At 55.4% G+C, this 21,340-nt stretch overlaps 2 protein-coding genes across 8 annotated transcripts; one reads left to right on the forward strand and one right to left on the reverse strand.

The window, feature by feature from the left end:
- Positions 1-4,627: 4,627 nt before the first annotated feature.
- Positions 4,628-13,869, forward strand: ZSCAN10 (zinc finger and SCAN domain containing 10). The gene is made up of 6 exons (XM_008521148.2): positions 4,628-4,915; positions 10,088-10,553; positions 10,787-11,054; positions 11,266-11,330; positions 11,511-11,568; positions 12,096-13,869. Exons 2-6 carry the CDS (start codon positions 10,158-10,160, stop codon positions 13,655-13,657), a joined length of 2,349 nt encoding a protein of 782 aa, XP_008519370.1. The 5' UTR covers positions 4,628-4,915; positions 10,088-10,157; the 3' UTR covers positions 13,658-13,869.
- Positions 13,870-15,153: 1,284 nt separating this feature from the next.
- Positions 15,154-21,000, reverse strand: IL32 (interleukin 32). Of its 7 annotated transcripts, none has more exons than XM_070566971.1 (7): positions 20,831-20,924; positions 20,678-20,720; positions 19,220-19,258; positions 19,008-19,067; positions 18,621-18,647; positions 18,387-18,446; positions 15,154-15,832 (listed from the first exon to the last, which is right to left on the reverse strand). In XM_070566971.1, exons 2-7 carry the CDS (start codon positions 20,690-20,692, stop codon positions 15,644-15,646), a joined length of 390 nt encoding a protein of 129 aa, XP_070423072.1. In that variant the 5' UTR covers positions 20,693-20,720; positions 20,831-20,924; the 3' UTR covers positions 15,154-15,643. The 7 variants fall into 7 exon arrangements, with proteins under 7 accessions (XP_070423072.1, XP_008519377.1, XP_070423071.1 ...); XM_008521153.2 differs by lacking the exon at positions 15,154-15,832 and adding an exon at positions 17,305-17,892 and having other exon boundaries at positions 20,831-21,000; XM_008521150.2 differs by lacking the exon at positions 15,154-15,832 and adding an exon at positions 17,305-17,892 and having other exon boundaries at positions 18,918-19,067; positions 20,831-20,911.
- Between the last annotated feature and the right edge of the window lie 340 nt (positions 21,001-21,340).

Consider the following 21,340-nt stretch of genomic DNA (forward strand, 5'->3'; position numbering starts at 1 on the left):
CTGTCCCCGGCCGGCATTTAATGGGGGCCTGGGGCCATCCCAGCCTCATGCTCCCAGAAGCCATGCTGGAGCTCGGTCAGGTCTCAAGGTGTGCGTTTGGATGGAGTGGTTGTGCTGAGAGTTCTACAGTCCTCAAGCGGTGCCTTGCTGTTTTTTAACTGTAGCATGTTCCACTGCATGGCTATGTCACAATTTCTTTAACCAGGCCCCACTCACCACCCAATTCTTCATACCCTTGCCTTGCAGCAACTAGAACTATCCAGCAGCTATTATCAGGGAGCCTTTGCTCCTTTCCAATGGGTGAGCAAGGCTAACATCTGATCTTGCAAACAGGGCTGGTGGAGAGGCTGCCAACACCAAGCCTAGCTTCCAGATCACAGCTGTGATGTTGGCCTGGCAGCCTGCCTATCACAGTCAGCAGAAACAGCTTTTTCCTGCTCTGGGCAAGCTTCAGGAGGACAGGAGGCTCCTCCCTAGGCAGCAACACCAAGCTCTTCTTTCCACGATTGTCAAGGCTGGCAGCTTCAGCCTCAGCCAGGCAAGCTGTGAACAGGAAGACTACAAAAGCCCCCAAACTTAATAGAGTAGATTGGATATGTTCCCCCAAACATCCACGTCCCACCTTCCAGAACAGAGTCTCTACTTGGGAGCTAAAGATAGCTTACAGTACAGGCAAGGAGGGGACGCTCATTGAAACTAAGCCCAACAGTCACTTTGGCCCTTTGGGGTGGAAATTAGAGTAAATTAAGTTACTTTCCTTTTAGTGGTTGGTGCATTTTTAGGAAACTAGGACACTGTCATCATCCCAAAATACCCTTTGCTGCTGCTGCTGCCACTGCCACCTCCTGCTATCTGATCCCTAGAGTTTCAGGCTACATTCACTCATGCCAGCCAAAGACACAGAAGTAGGTGGAGATGGGGGCACTTGGGAAGCATTCTGAGTGGCTCAGCACCGGAGGACCCCTACTGGAGGCCCCTTACAGGAGCAGATGGCAGTGGCACCCAGGCACTCACCCTTGATGTCATTTTCAGCTGTTTTCAGCCTTTCATCCTGCTGCAGTCTCTGTGCCCCACACCCAATCCCTTCTCAAATGGTCTTTCACAAGAATCTCTTATATTATTTTTATTCCACTGAGTGTAAAAAAATGTAGAACTTCCATTTGTTTTTTCTTTATCTCATCCTTTTAAAAATTATATTTTTGTGAATGCTTTATAATGTGAAAAAGAAATCAGCTAATGATAGGAATAAGGGCCCCTTGGAGAAATGGCTTATCCTAGGCTTGCAAGAAAGGCACAAGATGAGTCTGCAGATGGCGGGAGGGGAAATGAGAGCTTGCTCTCCAGAAAATGTGTGGCAGAATCTTCTAAAGCTGAATATCCACCTACCCCATGACAGAGTGATTCAGTCCTGGGTACAAACCCAGCAGTAACTCACATATATGGTCACCAGAATGTACAAGAGCCACTAGGTGTGGCCCCAGACTGAAAACCACCCAGTGTCTAGCCACAGTAGAATGAATAAATAACGCCACAGGGAATACCATTCAGTGGATGAGCCACCTGCTGTGGAGTGAGCAAGGCTAGATGAAGAGTTCCTACTGTATGACTTCACTTACACGAAGTTCAAAAACAGACCAAACAGGGGGGCCGGTCCCGGTGGCCGAGTGGTTAAGTTCGCGCGCTCCGCTCTGGGGGCCCAGGGTTTTGCCAGTTTGGATCCTGGGTGCAGACATGGCACTGCTCATTAGGCCATGCTGAGGCGGCGTCCCACATAGCACCACCAGAAGGACCTACAACTAGAATATACAGCTACGTACTGGGGGACTTTGGGGAGAAGAAGAAGAAAAAAAAGAAGATTGACAACAGATGCTAGCTCAGATGCCAATCTTTAAAAAAACAAACAAAAAACAGACCAAACAAATCTGCTGTGGTTGGAAGTCAGGATAGTGATTAAGGGGAGGGGAAGTGACCAGAAGGGGGCAGCAGAGTGGCCCTGGGAGTGGCCTGGTCCAGGCAAGAGATGATGGTGACGTAGACTCGGGTTGCAGCGGTGGAGGTAGAGAAACAGGCAGATTTGAAATACATTTAGGATATCAGACCTGCAGAACTGGGAGACTGACAAGATGTGAGAATGAGGTAAAGTGAGGGGTCAAAGATAAATCCCAATTTCTGGCTTGAGTGACTGAATGGATTTTACTACGTTTATCGAAAGAGAGAACACCAGGAAAGACCCAGCTTTGATGTAGAGGATTCGCTCAATCCACATTTAGTGAGGACCTGCTGTGTGCCGGCACTGGGGCCATAGCCATGAACGGCAACAAAGCCTGCTCTCCCGGAGCTGGAGTTTCAGTGGCGAGGTGAGTTTCATTTTGAGCATGAAGACTTTGAAGCATTCACAAGACATCCAAGGAGCAATGACAAGTGGACAAAGAGCTGAGAAGCAAAATATAAATGCATGAGTATTGGCACTGAGAATGGTCATGGAAGCCACAGCAGCTATGAAACCACCAAGCAGGGTACGTTTAGTTATCTATTGCTGCATAACAAATGATCCCAAAACACCACAGCTTAAAACAAATATTATCTCACAGTTTCTGCACCTGACAGGGCTAAGCTGAGGGCCTCTAGCTCAAGGTCAAGAGTTGCAGTCAGGTTGACAGTTGGGGCTATGGTCTCATCTTAAGGCTTGAATGGGGGGTGGGGGGATCCAAGTTGGCTAGCCTTGGTCCCTCACCACGTGGACCTCTCCTCAGACATGACTCCACCAGGGTGAGCAAGCAAGAGAGAAGAGAGTCCTAGTCTCAGAAGTGACACCCCATCATTACTACTGATTCTATTTGTTGGAAGCAATCACTAAATTCAGCCCACACTCAAGGACAGTGGATTACACAAGGCTGTGACTAACAAGAGGCAGGGATCACTGGATGCCATCTAGGCTGGAGCCCTGGCAGGATGCTGAAACAGAATGATCAGGTCAAGAAAGAGAACTTGGTGGCAAAGGATGAGAGGAGACAATTGGAGAAATGGAGAAAGACAGCAAACAAGAAAATAGAAGTGTGTGAGTCCCAGGAGCCAGTAGAGTTCTAAGGAAGAGAAGGGTGGACAGAAGCACTTTCCCCCAGGAGACTGAAATTTAGAGATGAAGAGGAACAAGCAGAGCAGGGATGGGAGTGAAAGCATCCACTCCAGCCAGGGTGGGGAGGTGGCATCAGATTGGGGTGCTCAGGAATTGAAAGGCAATGGCTGGGTCATGGCAGGCAAAGGAAAAGAGGGCAGAAGTTGAGATCCGTGGTAAGAAGGGGCTGTGGATGGGCCCCCAGGGTGAGCCGTCTGGATTTAGTTCTAAGGGCAATGGAAAGCCACGGAAGAGCAGAGTGAAAGAATTTGATTAAAAGATTTGCTGAAGTCACATGGAGACTGCAGCTTGGGCCTTTGGAGGCAAAGGCTGCTCCCGCCAATGAGACAAGAAGCTGAGAAGCTTGGGGGAAGGCGAATTTACAGACACTGAAGGCAGACTGGGATGGACCTCGTGTTCTCGTCAAAATCCCCAATGCTTCTGTACCAGGGCTAGTCCTTAGTGAGGGATCTGGCTGTGCCATCAACACCCTGCAATTAGTCCTTTAAGATTGCAGCTACCCAGAGGAAAACGCTGGAGTTAAAACTGCAGGAAAAGAAGTTACTAATGCAGTTGAGAGACACGCACTTAAACCGCTGGATTCACCAGAGGCTGTTCAAGGGATCATAGCACTTTTAAAAATCATTCTTCCCAGAGCTGGAGAAGGATTCTCCCTCTCCCCCCGAATTATTCTCAATGGAGGAATCCTACGGAAACTGAATATATAGGAAAACTCATTTTTCTTTTGCAATCTCTGAAGAGATGAGAGGAAAGACGAAGACCCCATAAGTTAGTATTTGTAGGTGCTTTTGCTGACCTAGATGATACTAGACTTAATTCTTTCACATTTAATAAATAAATGGTAATTTGGGGTTTGGTTGTTTTTTTCAAGACACCAATCACTTCCCCCAAAAAACCCCAAAACTAAGGTAACAACTAGAATAGTTTGTGTGCAGTTTCAAGATAATTTTAGGAGATATTGAAATATACCCCCAGAGAGGTAGATTTAGATTAAAAGTCATTTGGGGATGTGTTTATCACTTACTAAATGGAGGTAAACAACAATCCAGCGACTTCACAAGAATTTTCGTCTGTTAATGGATAACACTCCGGGAGAGGGGAGTGTATTTTCAAAGATCAGAAAGAATTTGAAGGGACTTAAATGTTCATTAAGCCCTTTTATCTGCAAAGTAACTTGAGTTAATAAAAGAAGTCAAAAGGAATCTCTGCTTCGGTGACCCGGTCCTGCCCAGACTTGTCCGTTCGGCTCAGCACTGCATCCTGGGGTCACACACAGTAGGGAAGGGAATGTTTTCAGAATGAACGAGTGAATGGTGCGCGTGCGCCGTGGGCCAGGAGCAGGGATGTTAGGCGCAGTCCACACCAGGGCAGAGGTTTAGGGTTGAAGGAGGCCCAAAGCCGCTGTCGGTCTTGTCTCACTCCAGGCACCTGCCTTTCCGCCTGGTTGCTATTTCTGGTGGTTGGGTCAACTGGTCTCTGCTTTTCTGACGTATTTCCAGGAAAGGTGTGCGCCTGAGTCGGAGGCCCTGGAAGTCCATGTTAACAGCGAACACTGAGCCCTCCCGCTGCGTCCCCAGCCAGCTCCCCCAGCTCTCACTCCGGTCGCTCCAGGCCCAAGGCCCTGAGACCCCCAGGCCGGATCCTTAGCTGGAGAGGCTACGTTCCCGCAGTTCTTCCGCATCACGTCGGGACAGGGCTCCCTGCTCTCGGTCCAGCCGCCTCCACCCCCAGGGCTCAGACACGGCCACGTCCTCGAAGGCCACAGCCTTGGGGGCGCAGGTAAGTAATGAGAGCAGGGGAAGAGGCAGCAGCACTGGGGGCAGGTCGGAGCCCAGGTCCAAACGTGTAGGAGACGCATCCGCCCCGCCTCTCCCGGGGCCGGCCCAGGGTTGGGGGGGGTGGAGTCTCTTGGCCCCGCCCACAGGCGGGTGGGGGTCTCTTGGCCCCGCCCAAGGGCGGGCCGCAGCAGCCCGGCTGGAGAACTCCGCCCGAGTCCAACCCCGAACCTAGCGGCGGGAAGTCCGAGCGGTGGAGCGCCGGGTGCCGGGCGCGCAGCACCATTTCGTCCGTCCTGACATGTGCCAGGCGCTGGGCCAGGCGCGGAGGATGCGGAGCAAACAAGAGAAACACCATGTCCTCACGGAGCTTGTGGTCCAGCGAGGCTCACACTAGACAGTTAAAATAAAAGAGCAGGATACGCCCAGGTGCTGTCAAATGCAGGAAGACAACGACCTGGCAGAGGAGCCAGAGCAAGGGCAGGGTCTGGCCACGACGGGCCTGGGCCGAGGGGCGGCCAGTCCCGAGCCTCTGGCCACCGAGCACGTGGCCCCGGGGCCCCTGGACAGGTGGTGCCATGGGGGGGTGCCCACAGTCCCTGAACGCGCAGGGGGCCACCGGGGACTCCCCCGAGGAAAGCGCCCTCCAGGCTGCGGCCGAGGGCGTGACCCAAAAAGGCCCCTTAGGGCAAAGTGAAAGGCTTGCCTGGAGTTGGGGTTGGGCTCAAGGCCAGTGGTGAGGTCACTTCCCTTCGCGGGAGGCCCTGCCTCCTCATTGGTAAAGCTGAGACAAAAGCCACCTCGCACGATTCTTGGGAAGATTTTAGGTGGCACTGTTGATGGCACCCTCTCTTCCCTCACCGTATGGCCCTGTTCTGTTTCCTTCCGAACACCTACCACAGTTGCTCCTGCACCAGGCAGGTGAGACCCTGGAGGTCAGGGCCTACTCCTCCTGTTTACCTCTCTGTCCTCAGTACCTAATTCTGCCTGCACACAGCAAGTGCTTGGCAAAGATGTGTTGCATGAATGAAATGCCTAGCAAAGAGCTGGGCACACACCAGACATTAAAAAAAGTACAGGCTGATGGACCCCCAGAGGCACAGGGCCAGTCCTAAGTAGGAGGGGTCAGGTCTTGGGGCCTAGTTAAGACTCAGACCCAGTCCCAGGTTGGAATGTGGATCAGGCGTTTTGTCTTTGGCCCCGCCCTCTCACCACCCTACTCCCAAACTGGAAGGTTAAGGGTTAACTCTGGGAAGCCCCCTCTTCACCTGGATGGGACTGGGGCAGGGAACTTCCTGTTCCATTTTCCCAGAGTCCTTCCCCCTGCTGGCCGAGGCTGACTCTGGCCCTGGGGCCCTCAGAGAACCCCCAGCATCTCTGACTCTGGAGTGGGGACCCCGAGAGGTGAGTTGCAGGGCGGCCTGGGGTGCAGGCTGCCAGGACAGACTTAAGAGATTCACAGCAGCTTGGAGAGGAAGGGGGGCTCCAGGCCTCGGCAGTGGAATGGGGGACAAGGGGGCTAGAAGAAAGTCTTGAGAGGATGTGGGTGGTCCCTGCTGGAGAGCCCAATGCCAGCCAGCTCAGTGGACCTGTGGCTATGGGGGCATCAGGTAGGCTCACAGGACCTCCTGTGACATGGTCTTGCTGGACCAACTGGGGAGGGGAAGGCATGCTCCACGTGCCCCCAAGTGGACTGACCGGCCTCATGGACCCAGCCCAGCAGCAGGAGGGGAGCCAGGCTAACAAAGACAAGCCGATCAGGCTCCTGCTAACTGTGTCCTGGGAGAAACAGAGAGTTTCTGGCCGAGGACCCCAGCTCTGGCTGCTCCTATTGTCTGGGTGGGTCTCGTGGGAGCATCTCCACCCCGGGCTGCTCCAGTGTATGCCTCCCCGCCTCTTTGGGCTCCAGATTAAGCTGGTCAAATATTGGAGTGTGGCTGAAGAGCCTGCACCCACCCAACCCAGCCAACCCCACCCCCAAAGATGTGCATATTAGCAGTGCTTTTGTCCTGGGGACCTAGGGGGAGGGAGAGACTCTAAGGCCAACTTCTCTTGAATCCCACCTCTTTCAAACCTTTTGGCTTCACCTGGAGGTTCCAGCAACCTGTGTGTCTAGGCCTGAGGGCTGGAATTTGGAAGCCCTTTATTTTTTCTGATTCATGCTGTGATATTCTAGCTAAGAAATCACACAGGGCAGGAGGGAAATTGGGCCCTTTTCTGTTTCTGAGCTTTTGCACTCTGGTCAAGATCAGCGTTCTCACCTTAAAGCAAATCTTGGCTCCTGATGTGACCTTGAGCAAGCCACCCATTCTCACAGAGCCGCTCTTTGCACTTGTCAAATGGAGAAATTATAATTTACCGCGTGGGCTGGCGTGGGTTTCAGTGACCCGAGTCAGGGTGCATGCATGCAGACAGGTGCTCAGGCCCTGAGGCCCTCATTCCAGAGTCCCTGATTACAGTGAGGGGGGTCTCTCATTATTTTGCTCTTGCTGCCAAAACACAATGAAACAAAAACCGTTTTCTTGAACATTTATCAAAGACCTTTTCCACACGAGACACTTTTGCATGCATTCCTCAGTAATTACAACTGTGAGGTGGCCATTATCATTCCAATTTTGTTATTTCCATTAACATTTAAGTCACTTCAAGAGCTGGGTGAAAAGTTAGCGAACAAGACCCAGTTCCTATTTGCAGGCCAAGAGGAGAAATATTCAACCGTGATGGTGGCACAGTGTGACACTGGACGGAGAAAGACAGGTGGCTGGTTCGTTGTGGGGTCCCAGCAGAAAGGCGCCAGTGGTTGGAAGGAGCCCCACATAGGGACAGATGCCTAAGTGCAGGAAAGAACTGAGGTTGGACAGGCTGTGGGGAGAGGCGGGGAAAGTGCTGGAGGGAGGAGGGGGAGAGCTGGGGAGATTCTGGAGGGAGGGGGGAGACTGGAGAGGAGCAGGAAGGTGGGGGAGGGGAGGGAAGCTGGGAAGATGCTGGAGGGAGGTGGGGGAGGTGGTCAGGTGGTCAGGAGGTGGGCCTGGGTCTTTGTTTCAGCATCACCTCCCTCTCCTTCTCTGAGGTGGGAAGGGCTAGGGCCAGGCTTAAAACTCAGCTTTCCTCTGTTCTTCCACCGCATCCCACCCCACTCACCTGCCTGAAAAGAGCCCTGGCCCCTCAGCCCGGATCTCTACAGGGGGCTCTACAAACTGTCCAAGGCTCTCCACCAGGCAGACTTCTCCCTGGCTCCATTGCTAAGGCTGGGTTACTGTCTCGGACAAATGTCTGTAGCTCTGAGCCTTGGTGTCCTCAGCTGTAAAATAGGTCACTGATGGGACCAGCTGTTAGCTGTGGCCATTTGTGTTATTACCCAGTAATAATGAGCAGAGCAATCGCTCCCAAGGATGCACACCCACCTTGTGCTGTCTCCCAGGCATGGGGCCCTGCTCTCCTCCCATCCTGTGGTGAGAAGTGATGCAGAAGGCTTTCTTCTCATCCCCCTGCCTGGGATGTCCATGGGGTGGGAGTGTGGGACAGGTTTGGGAGAAGCTCATTTGTAGCCCCGAGGCAGGAGAGTAGGGAGGGCAGAGAGATGTTAGAACTTGGGTTTCCGGATCCACGAAATAATTCCTGCCTGATTTAAAAGTGCCTGAAAGCTTTGCAACAAAAGTATGGGTCTTTTCAGAAAAGTGTAAGCCTTCTGGGTTGTGCTGAAGGTCTGAATTGTGTCCCCTGTGGGTGGGGCTGAACTTGGGGCAGCTCCCCATTGCTAGCTCTGGGCTACCCCAAAAAGAAAGGCATAGCCCCACAGAAACCTTGGCATGAGAGGAGTGGGGCTGACGGGGGACGAGAGGGGCAGGTTGTCAGTCTCGTGGAACCAGTGCCCCCTGGGGGCCAGTTAGAAACAGACTTTTTATGGCTAGCCAGACTCTCAGGATTGGGATGGCTACCTCCCAGACTGGTAGACCAAAGCAGAATTCAGAACTTAAAAAAAAAAAAATTAGAAAATAAAGGGAAATGATTGCTTCTCTCACCCATGACCCAGCTCCCGAGGGCACACCCACTAGAGGCTCTGAACTGGGTGAGGCCAACTTTGGCCTGCCTTGGGGACACATGTGTCACAAACCTCTGCAAGCTGTGAGCCTCAGTCTCTCATCTGGAGACCTATCCACCCATCCCAGATCCCTGGCTCATCCTGGCCTCAGTCTCCGGGAATAGAACCCAGGGAGGTGACGAGATTGGAACAGGAGGTGGGAGCTCAGCCCTGCACTGGTCAGATGGGTTGCCATGGCCTTGACTGCTGGGAGCCACCTCCAGAGCCATAAAGTGAGGGTCAGGGTGTCTGATCAAGGAGTTATTGCATGCATGAACTCCCCCTCCCCCAGCCCTTTATCTTTAAAATTCGCAAACTTATAGAGATGTTGAAAGAGCAATGCACTGAACATCCACACACCCATCTCCCAGATTCAACAATTGCAATAATTATGGTATATTTGCCTGTCGGTTCACAAATATGGCTGAACCCTCATGCTCTTTCACTCCAAACCCTTCAACGCCTTCTAAGAATGAAGGCACTTCCTATATACCATGAAACTGGAATCCCAGCTCAGAAATTAACAGTCCTCTCCATTATCATCTAGGGCTTCATCCATATTCAAACGCTCCCAACTGACTCCAGAATATCTTTTAGACACTTTTTTTTTTTTTTTTTAAATCAGGATCCAGTCAAGTTTCATGCATTTGGTTGTTTCTGCTGTTTCCCGGAACGTCCTGTCTTTGGGTTTGTTCAGTTATTTCCTGGAGGGATCATTTGGCTTGTTCTTATTCCTTGCAATGCCCTTTGAACTAGAAGTTGGGTCTAAAGGCCAGATTAGATTGCGATGGAACATTTTTGGCAAGGACCCATCTTCGGTGGTGCTGTGTATCACCTGGTGGCATGACATCGAGAGGCAGGGAAAGCTAGACTGTCTTCTCAGGGATGCCGACTTTGGTCACTGGGGTAAAGTGATGCGAAGTTCTAAATGCTGCAGGAGAGGATGATAACACAGAACTGTCCATTTTCTCTGCCTTTTGGTTTGTTGGTAGACTGAGGTCTGGGGCTATGCTGCCCTCTGAGCCATTGCCCGTGACCAGCACGAGAAACGATTTTTCTGGAGGCCACATCTTTAGGCATTTCTTGACACCACAGGTGTGGAGCAGAGAGGGAGAGAGACCCGAGAGTGGGAGCAGCTGCAGTGAGCTGCCGCCCAAAGTGAAGGATGCTCGCAGAACCCGTCTCAGCTACGCGGGAGCCAGAGCAGCTTGGAGCAGTCAAACTGGAGGAGGAGGAGTCTGCCGGCCAGGAGGACCCCAGGCAGCCAGAGGCCAGGCCCCGGCCTGAGGTGGCTCACCAGCTCTTCAGATGCTTCCAGTATCAGGAGGACATGGGGCCGAGGGCGTCCCTGAGCCGGCTTCGGGAGCTCTGCAGCCACTGGCTGCGGCCGGCTCTGCACACCAAGAAGCAGATCCTGGAGCTGCTGGTGCTGGAACAGTTCCTGAGTGTGCTGCCTCCCCACCTCCTGGCCCGGCTCCAGGGCCAGCAGCTCAGGGACGGCGAGGAGGTGGTGCTGCTGTTGGAGGGTGTCCAGAGGGAGTCTAGCAACGTGGGGCCACTGGTAAGAGGGTGGTGGGCCAGGCGGGACAGACAGCAGGGTGAAAAGACAGGGATTTTATTGTTCCATTAAGAAATCACTGAACATTCCACTTTCCTCCCTCCACCAAGTCCTTGTTAACCTCCTAACTTCTTCCCTGTCCGACTCACACCTTTCCTCTGTTCCATTCCTGTGGGAGTCAGTAGGACATGTATTATCATCCTGTCCATTGTCTAACATGAATGTGTTTTGAACAGGACTTTAGTTTTAATGCTGGCAAGAATTGTCCCCGTGCAGACATCACCTTGGAGGAACAGGGGGGCCCTTCCCAGGTCTCCAGCCACAGCCCCAAAAAAGAAATGCCCTCAGAAGGGCCTCCAGCCGTGGAGCCACCAAATGAACTCCCACCATCCCAGCCAGGACCTTCCAAGCCTGCTGAGCTGGGGGCCTGGAGACATTCCCCAAGTTCAAAGCAGCCCCAGAGCCCAGGTCCCAAGAGGACATTTCAGGCCCTGCAAGAGAGCGGTGAGGAGCTCGTGCCCAAGGAAGGTGGGAACCGGGAGACCGAGTGCATGAGGGCGGGGCAGGCAGCCATGGGCAGCCTCCCTAGTCGATGGGGTTGGGAGAGAGCCAAGATGTCTCTGCCAGGCCCTGGAGATGGGCGCACAGCCTCGTAGCCACATGGTAGGTAAAGCTGGCTTCTAACAGCTCTTTCTTCCTCCCCCAATGCTGTCAGCCCCCCAGGGTCCCCCGCTGTGGCCGGAGGAAAACTCCCGGGATCAGGAGCTGGCAGCTGTGCTGGTGAGCTGGACTGGTCCCTTCACTCCAGGTTGTTCTCATGCCCTGGAACGTTCTTTGCCTCTGTGGTTTTGGCACATCCATGTCTTCCTTAATTTAAACCTTGAAATCTCTTCATCCTCCTCAGGTCCCAGAGCCCCATTCCTCACTCACTGAGGGTCTCTGCCTCTCCTTTTGTCACAGGAATCCCTGACCTTTGAAGATGTCCCAGCGAAGAAGTCTTGGCCTGTGCACCCTCTGGGTAAGAGGCCTTTCCTGGGCTTACTGCCACCGAAGTCTGTTTCTTTTCCTGTCAGGAGTGGTCCCTGAAGCTCCAGACCCTACCTGACTTTTTGGCTTCTTTGGCTACAAATGGGCTATTTTGATGAGATCTTATGTATATGTTTTTAGAGGTTCATTGTGTCTGGTCTAATAATCAACCCTACTGACTTTGAGCCTTTAAAATAGGTGGTCATGGGAATGCTTGCTAAGGGGTAGGGGTTTCCATTTGGGGTAATGACAAAGTTCTGGCAGCAGACGGTAGTGATGGTTGCACGACATTGTAAACATACCTAATGGATCTGAATTGTACACTTTAAATCGATTACAGTGGAAAATTGAATTATTTGTTCTGTTGTCGTATTTTTTTTTTTTATCCCCACCCTCTGTCCACCCACCAGCTTTGCAGAATCTTGGGTTTCTTTCTGCTTCCAGACAACGTACTCCTGGCAGTTCCTAGGAGCCCCTCACAATAGGTCTGACTGTCCTTGTTTTCTGCTTCTTTCCCAGGATTTGGAAGCAGAACCCCAGACGAGGAGTTTAAAGAAGAGCCCAAAGGGGTTGCCTGGCCCGCTGCCACTTCAGCAGAGTCTCGGGCAGATAGTCCCAGGGTGGCGGAAGAGCCCCATGCCCCGTCACTCGGGCAGGGCCCTGAGGTGAGCGGCACCGGTGAAGCAGTGTCGTCTCCCAGCAAGAATGACATTCTGGAGGTCAAAGTGGCCGGGGAGGCCTCCAAGTCGCAGCCAGAGATGAAGGTCATCTGCACAGAGTGTGGAGTGAGCTTCCCAGAGCTGGCCCGCCTGGAGACGCACCAGCTGCGGTCTCACCCAGGGTCGCGCTCCTTCCCATGCCTGTGCTGCGGAAAGAGCTTCGGCCGCAGCTCCATCCTCAAGCTGCACATGCGCACACACACGGACGAGCGTCCCCACGCCTGCCACCTCTGCAGCCACCGCTTCCGCCAGAGCTCGCACCTGAGCAAGCACCTGCAGACGCACTCCTCTGAGCCCGCCTTCCTATGCGCCGAGTGCGGCCAGGGCTTCCAGCGCCGGTCCAGCCTCATGCAGCACCTGCTGGCCCACGCCCAGGACCAGAAGCCGCCGTGCGCCCCAGAGACCAAGACTGAAGCGCCGGAGCCAGCCGTCGTCCTGTGCTCCCACTGCGGCCAAACCTTCCAGCGCCGCTCCAGCCTCAAGCGCCACCTGCGGATCCACGCCAAGGACCAGGGTCACCAGTGCTCCGAATGCTCAGGCAGCTTGCGCCCGGGCCCCGAGCGAAGGCCCTATGTGTGCAGCGACTGCGGCAAGGCCTTCCGGCGCAGTGAGCACCTGGGGGCCCACAGGCGCGTGCACACAGGCGAGCGGCCTTTCTCCTGCCAGGTCTGCGGCCGCAGCTTCAGCCAGAGCTCCCAGCTGATCTGCCACCAGCGAGTGCACACGGGTGAGAAGCCCTATGGCTGCCCGCACTGCGGAAAGCGCTTCGTGCGCCGAGCTGGCCTCGCCCGCCACCTCCTAACCCACGGCGGCCCGAGGCCCCATCACTGCACCCAGTGCGGCAAGAGCTTCAGCCAGACGCAGGACCTCGCCCGCCACCGGCGCAGCCACACTGGCGAGAAGCCCTGCCGCTGCAGCCAGTGCGGCGAGGGCTTCAGCCAGAGCGCCCACCTGGCGCGCCACCAGCGCATCCACACCGGGGAGAAGCCCCACGTCTGTGACACCTGCGGCCACCGCTTCCGCAACAGCTCCAACCTGGCCCGCCACCGCCGCAGCCACACTGGCGAGCGCCCCTACGGCTGCCAGACCTGCGGCCGAAGCTTCCGGCGGAATGCCCACCTGCAGCGACACCTGGCCACCCACGCAGGGGCAGGGGACGAGGCGGTGAATGGGCAGGCTGAGCCCCCCCAGGAGTGCCTGGAGTGCGGCAAGAGCTTCAGCCGCAGCTGCAACCTGCTGCGGCACATGCTGGTACACACTGGGGCCAGGCCCTACTCGTGCACGCAGTGTGGCCGCGGCTTCAGCCGCAACTCCCACCTGCTGCGCCACCTGAGAACGCACGCGCGGGAGACCTTGTACTAGCTGCGCCGCGTTCAACCGGCCTGCCCTGCGCACATCTCCTAGGCGTCCTCCGCAGCCCAGGCCTGCAGTGTCTGTCCCTGTCCCCCCACCCCACCCGACCTCCCTCTGGGTCCACCAACTCTGCATGTTAGTTCTGCCCTTCCCCAGAGGCATCTCTTCCTGGCCTCAGGAATGTATGTCAAAATGCTCAAAGTAAAACAGCCTTCTGGAAAGTGGTTCCTTTTTCTTTTTTAAGTTCGCCAAAATACCATCTGTTACCCTCCCGGCTGTGTCGTAACGATACCTTTCTCCTTCCTCCACCTGCGCCTTCAATAGCAGGTGGGACAGGAGCAGGTGAGCGAGAGTCCCCCCAACCCAGAAACACCAGGGGGTGTGTGTGGGGGGAGAGGCCATCTGTCATAACCAGCTGTGGGTAACGCCAGGGACTCTCAGCCTAGAATACTTTCTCCTCTGCAGTCTACCCCTATCTGTGCTGTCCAATATGGAATTCTCTAGCCATATGTGGCTGTTCAAATGAATTAAAATTCAATACAATTAAGAAACCCAGATTCTGGATTTTCATGGGAGTTGTTGTTCTATAATCTTGGTAAGTAATTCATATTGAAAATGCTCGTAGGGGAACGAAACTGGGCTGCCCGGAGTTGGGAAGTTAGTTGGGGAGCCCTAACCACCCATAATGCTCCAAACCCAAAGCTGTTTGGTGTATGGCCCCACCTTCTTCCTACCCATCAGGCAGTCCTGGCCGGCTCTCCCCTCTGGTGCATAGATTCAAAGTCACGTGACTCTGGTAAAAATGAGAGAAAAACAAAGCTCCCCCAGTTCCAAGAACATGCACTCTGGCTTTAGTCGGTGGCTTTTCACCCACAACAACATGGTGTCTGAGTCATCTTTGTCCCTCCTCCAACCTGACACAAAGCTGCTCTTCAGCACAGGGCTGTGGAAAGTAGTGAACTCAGCATCCAGGGCTCAAGGGGCTGAGGGAGATCCAACCCCACACCCAGGGAAAGAGAAGGTTCTTGGGCTCAGGTGGGTGGGAAAGCGCTGAGCCTGGTCACAGTCAGCCCTTGTGGGGTTGGGAGAAAGATTGGGGTCCAGAGAGTCACTGGATGTCACAGAACAAAGTAGACTCCTGGAAGAGCCCATGAGGAAAATGTTAAGGAGGAAGGATTGGTCAAGTAAGAGATTGTGAGTGAGGACTTGGGAGAACTCAGAGCACGTAGAGGCCTTATCGTTGAGCACATACTATTTGCCTGGGAATGTGTGGGTGATTGAGGAGAACAAGGCCTTAAATAGGAGAAGGCAGCCTTGCAGAATAGGGGGCAAAGTAAGCCAGGCACATGGAACAGCATGTGCCAAGGTCCTGAGATGAGAAGAGCTCAGCAGGCAGCTGGAGATGTTGTCCAGGAGGGGAGATCCCCAGGGACCTGAGGATGTGAGACCAAACCTGAAGTGAGTTCACTCACCCGTTGCGCAGCAAGCCAATCTCTGACACCGGGTATGGTGGAAGAAAGTAGGAATTTTATTTTTGCACAGTGCTGAGCAAGGAGAGAGGGCAGCTAACGCTGAAATCCCAAACTCCTTGAAAAGCTAAAAGGAACGATTTTTAATTGGGGTTTTAGGTAGGGGAGGGGGTGCATATGGCCTTGCTGGTCGGAGCTTTCCCACCAGCCCATCTGTGGCCTTGAGACTACTTGCAGAGAGGAGGGAGCCCACGACCTTGCTGATCAGCAGCTTCCCCACTAGCCTATATCTCTTTGCGGGGAGGAGATAATCCAGGTGCTTGTCCTTGGCCATGTAGGTCTCCACGGAGGATAGTGGATTCTGGAGCCAGGAAGCCAGAGAGTAAGCAGGGAATGAGTGTTTTGGTTTTAACCCCATATATGCTGGGTTTAATGTGGGGCAACTGATATCAGGGTCGGTATCAGATGCAGAGGGGGCCTTAGAGCCCAGGGGCGGGGTTTATTCACAGTGGGAATGGGGAGGATTTCAGGCAGGGAGTTCTTCATCTTTGACAAGGAAATCCTCAAGGCCTTGGCTGCTGGATGGAAGTAGCTCGAAACAGGCGAGAGCTGGGAGATGAGCTGGGAGGGTTGGCCCGGCTGACAATGATGGTGACCTCAGGGGGTGATGGGGCCACAAAGCCCCTGATGGCTTCAGCGAAGGGGGAGGGTGTCTCTGTGAGAAGAGTCAGGTGGGAGGACATGAGGGGAGGTAAGTGGAAGGTTGACACAGGGTCCCCTGTGAAATGAGGGAAAGGGTCTGAAAGGACTTGAATGGTGACTGGGAGGTGAGGCCAAGAAATGCCCAAGGAGGAGTGAAGGCTGGGTCAGGACCCGGCAGTGGGTGGCACATGGAGCCAGAGAACTCAGGCCAGAGATGGGCCTTCCCGTGTACAGGCTGTCAGAGGGGTCCCCTGGACGGGAAGGAGGGTAGGGGGCGGGCCACAATGGGCTCCGCAAAAGGACCCCAGACTGGGCCGCCTTCTACCTCAGGTGGAGGGGCCAGGCCAAGAGGAAGGGAGACCCTTGCCCCTCCTCCCCTCCCTGCTGTGGCAGGGCTGAGAGCGTCAGGCTCCCTCAGGATCCTCAGGGCCACCAAGAAGCTCAGGTCAGGGTCATGGTGCAGCCATGGCCTCCTCCTGCTGGACTCACAGGGAGGCCCCAGGGGGCGGTCTTTCTAAGAATCAGAAGTTCCTACTGTGATGCAAAAGGCTCTGAGGCAGCTGGCAGACAAAGGAGGGGGACACTGACCCTCAGAGCTGCCCCAGGTCCTTGAGGCCTCCTCCCCACAGCCCTCCCACCCTGCACCCTCCCCTCCCCAGACAGTGGGCTTAGCCCTGGGCCAGATCAGGGAGGCTTCCCTCTGCTGGGATGTCTCCTCCTCACCAGGCCCATGTCTTCCTCCCTCCCTGCTCTGCCCTCACGTCAAGGCCCTGGGACCCTCCACAGTTCAGGCCCAGCACCAGCCCTCACCTCATCTCAGCAGCTACTGGTCCTGCCAACCACCCTGAGTGCACAGCTGCTCTGTGGGCATCTGCCTGAGGCAGGAGGTCAGGGAGGAGGGGGAGCTGGGGGAGGGGCATCTGGCCTCACAAATGCTGAGTACTGCTGGCCCCCAGCCCTTGCTCCTGGCTCCCCCCAGTCTCTGCATTGGCAGACCCAGGTAAGGCCACAGGCCAGAGTTCAGACTCCTGCCCTGCCCTACTCAGCCCTCCTTCTGGGCCAGGTAGGGGTGCCCCCTCCCTCCCCCTCTGTCCCAGCTCCTGGGCCTCTGACCTTGGGACAAAGACCAAGGAGTTTCAGAGACCCCAGCCCAGCTGGAGCGATGAAGACCCGAAGAGGGAGGTCGGGAGAGGAACAGAGGAGGCCAAAGCCCCCCAGGCCGAGCCCCCTGCTGCCCCAGGAGTGGGCAGTGAGTGAGTGCTCCTGGGCATCAGGCCCTGTGATGAGCACGGCACCAGCCTGACATCTTCCCGTCTCCACCACACGCCTGTGGCCAGTTGTGAGCAGGGTCCCCATTACAGATTAGAGAGGTCAGATGGCCTGTCCTTGCTCCCCAGAGCCGGGACCCCAGTCCAGGTCCTTCTGAGACCTGGTCTCTCCCCGTAACCACTGGGCCCCCTGCCTCCCATCCTGACAGGCACTCAATTTGGTTCAACAACTTTATTAAGACATATGCGCTGGAGCCACAAGTCAGACCTGCAGAAGGAAACCTGAGCAGGAAGTGCATGGTGGGCAGGGTGGCCAGGCTGTGCACAGCAAGGAGGTGAGGGAGGTGGTCAAGGACAGGTCAAGGGTAGGCAGGTGGCAAAGGTCACTTCTGAAGGTTCTCTGTGAAAAGGGGGACGTCAAAGGGCTGCAAGGTGTGGCTACCCCTCCTGGACCCCATGGGGCCCCCTAGACCTGGATGTGGTACCTAAACAACCCAGCCATATAGGAGCAGAAACTCTCAAGCACACTATTAATGGACTGGGCCACACTGCATAGGGCCTGCCAGCCAGCAGCCACCTTCTCTCGCACCCAGGCCAGTACAGCCTGCCACCTCTGCTTCAGTCGCTGTAGCATCCCCATGAACGACCTCCATGCTCTGACCCAAAAGCTTTCTTCAGGCTCGGGTGCCTCTAGAGCCTCAACTTGCAGGATCCCTGGACCCTCAGGTTCAGGGTTGAGGACAGAGGACTTCTGAGCTCTGCGACGTAACCTGGGCTTCACGTCAGGAAGTAAAGGCGCAGATTCCTGGGGGATAGGGTCTCTTCAGGGTCCCGCCTTGGGGGGCTGCAGCCCCATGGCCTGACCCTGGCTGAGGCCTCACAGCCTTTCTGAGTTTGCGATACAGAAGCCTACAGATGGAAACTGCCTACTTTCCTGCCAACAGCTCCACAGACACAAGGACTTTCCCAGAGGCTTAGCCCCTCACGTCCCCTCCGTGGCATAAACCAGGATGGTGGCGCCTGCTTGTTGGCTGACTGGCCTCGGAGCCCAGCACCAGGCCCACGCGGCTCATCTCACAGGGAACTGAGGGCAGGCCTCTGGCCACTGTTTGCTGGGTTGGGAGGCCTGGAGGCTGGTGCCAGAGAGCCTGCCACCCCCTGAGCTCTCGGACTGCCATCCCTCACCTTCTGCTCGGGGCGGGGGGGGGGAGGCTGTGTACACAGATGGCAGCACCAACATCTAGAGAGAGCAGGAGGAAGGGGAAGAAAGGAGGGCTGAGACAGGTGCCTCAAACTCACTGAGTTGTTCTTCTGATGGTGCTCCTCCACGGCGTCAAGAATGTTTTCACTGAATTTTTCCTGGGGACAGGAGGGTACAGAGGCTGCAGACCTGCTCCTGAAGTCTGCAGTCCCCACTGTGGTCCCCAGGGGTCCAGGTGAGTCACAAGGGAGCTGAGAGCCCCGACCGCATAACCTGGACGAGCCCAGCTCCTGGGGTCTAAGGTTTGGGGGAGGGACAAGGCCCAAACTCACCTCCAGGTCTTCTAGGCCTAAATCGACCTATTAGAAAAAACCACGAGGTTTCAATCTCCCAGCCGCCTTCCGCCTCATCTTCTCCCCAAGCCCCAGCTTGTCACCAGCACCCGCCCACCCCATAACTGGGTCCAGCCCAGGTACCTGAGGACCATGTGTTGGCATCGCTGCTCTGTCATCATTATGCCCAGAGACTTGGACACCTCCTGCAGCCTCCTGGGCCTCTGCATCCCCCCCACCTGTGCATTCACCTGCCACACAGGTGTGCATTTTGTCCAGTGTAGGGAATGAGCAAACCTGAGGTGGCACGTTCTTCCTCCTCATCGTCATCGTGACCACCCCACCCCCGAGGTTACGGGAGCAGGGCGTGGGAGCACACTGACACACCTGTTCCTCTCCTTGGGATTGAACTTCGATATCATCAAGCCACCGGTCTAAAGTGCTGTGCTGCGAAGAGAGACAGAGTCTGGACAAAGAGTCCTGACCCTTCTCCCTCCTGGGTCACAGGTGGGCCAGAACATTCTCAGCCTCACACAGCAGACCCCAGGTCCCCACTCGCCCCTCCCACCCCACACCATACATGGGGAAGAGCCTCTTACAAATCGGATCTTCCAACGTTCATTGTCTTCTCTGGACGTCTGTAGAGATAACAGTCACACTCAGATCCATGTGACCTAGCCAGCTCCACGCCTATAATCCATACTCACATGCACACACACACACACACTCATCGTGCACATACACTCACAAGTAACAACATTGCTGTGGAGCAGGCAGGGTCAACCCAGTTCCCGCATACACAGCCCTCTGTGGTCCTGTGTGAGAGTGGCCGAGAGAGGAACTGGCAGTGACCATTCCTTTGTGAGGCGGCCACAGAGACCCAGTGGTGCCTGCAGGCAGCTGCTCTCCTGACCGCTGACCCCGCACGGCCCCAGCAGCCCAGGCCCATTCCCACCTGACACGTGCCTCCACCACAGAGGCGGGACGTACCCCACAGTCGTTCTCACCAGTCTCCACGCTGTGGCCCCAATCTGGCTTTAAACACACTGGTTTGCGGACCACAGGGTGATCAGTGCCACTAACAGTGTGTGCACGGCCCTGGGCAAATGTCTTTGTGGGGCACCTGCCTGCACAGTTTAGTCAGCAATGGTGCCATCCTGTCAGCCCCATGTCACAGGAAATAGGGCAAAGGAAGTGTCATGCCAGCCAGTGGGAACCACCTGCTCCCCAAGTCACCCTCCTAAACTGGGCCTGGCCCCTGGGCCCTGATGACCCTACTGTCACAAGGCCCAGAGTGCACAGGAGCATCTGGTCACCCCCAGGATTGGGGTGGGCAGTGAGGGAGGGTGGGGGAGGTGGGAGGGCACCCCAAAAGGGAGGAATAGACACTGAGGCCGATGCAGGTCCTGGGCTGCTGGTCCAGGAACCAGAGAGGAATTGGAAAAGTTTCCAGGAAAGCACCACCCACCCCCAGCCCCCAGGTTTCCAGGGCATGAAGGGTCTCCTGGTACTGGAGACTCTTCTGACCCTCCCTTCACCAGCTTTCCCCACACACATGTCAGGTCTACTCATGAAACTAACACCCTTGTGCCATAACACTCATTGCTCCTCGGTGCCCCTACACTCACACCCACACACGCCTCTTCTCACACTCACACAAGCACACACACAGAGCTGCCCTCTAGAATTTACCTCCCAGGCAGGGATTCTGGCCCCACAGCCAGGACCTGCTACATAAAGTGAAGGACTCTGAGCAGAATGAAACTGTGGGTCCCTTTGTCAATAATTATTCAGAATCTCAGGTTGGTGACAGCAGAGCATTCCATGAACCAATTTCAGGGCCATTGGGAAACTGGAACCCTGAAGAGGGCTCAGATCGCTGCCCATGACCCCTGCTTCCCCAGCAGCTGCCCCCATGGCCCAGGGAGAACAGGACAGAGCCAGGTGCATGGGGAGGGATCAATGTGGGTGGGAGCCAGCACTGGTGAGAGACGGGGACACACAGCAGAGATGGGAGTCCAGGGCCCATTGTCCCCACGTCACCTGCTCTCACTCACCTTGGGGTAGCCCATGGCAGCTCAGGATTCCAGGGGCTGTGCCCTGCGGGGAGGACAGTTGTGAGGAAAAGTGTTTCAGAGAAGCAGCCTCTCTCACGCCCAGGAAAGTCCCTTTGTCCAGCTCCCTCCCTCGGCCTCCTCTGAGTCACTCACTGCCCCAAGGGCCTCTCAGCACAGAGCCACAGCTGAGGTTTGTGGTGCAGAGGGAGGTGCAGCTAATTTAAGAGCAGAGGAAGGAAGGGTGGAGGAGGGCAGAGCCTGCCAGGGGGTAGGATGCAGGGCTGGCTCTGTGTGTGTGTGTCTGTGTGTGTCTGTGTGTGTGTGACAGAGACAGAAGGAAGAAGAGACAAGGAGACCAAGCTCTGAGGGACCTGGGTGGGGAGGGTATGTCCTTTCCACTGGAGCTCCCTGGTAGTGGCCCCTCCACACTCTGAGCTGGGGTGCAAATCTCTGAGCCCAGTAATGGGCCTCTTGCCCCCACTCCATCAGCCAGAGACAGGGAAGGGGCAGAGGGGAGCGTCCAGGCTTGGGAAAGCAGGTTGGGAATCTCCTGGAGCTTCTGAGAATGAAGTCAGCTGGGTGGGGGTCCAGGTACCGGGAATGCCAACCAGGTCCCCTGAAAGGAGAGCTGCTCATCTCCAACGTCCAAAGAAGGTTCTGGAG

This window comes from Equus przewalskii, chromosome 12 (assembly GCF_037783145.1).
Source record: "Equus przewalskii isolate Varuska chromosome 12, EquPr2, whole genome shotgun sequence".
NCBI lineage: Eukaryota > Metazoa > Chordata > Mammalia > Perissodactyla > Equidae > Equus > Equus przewalskii.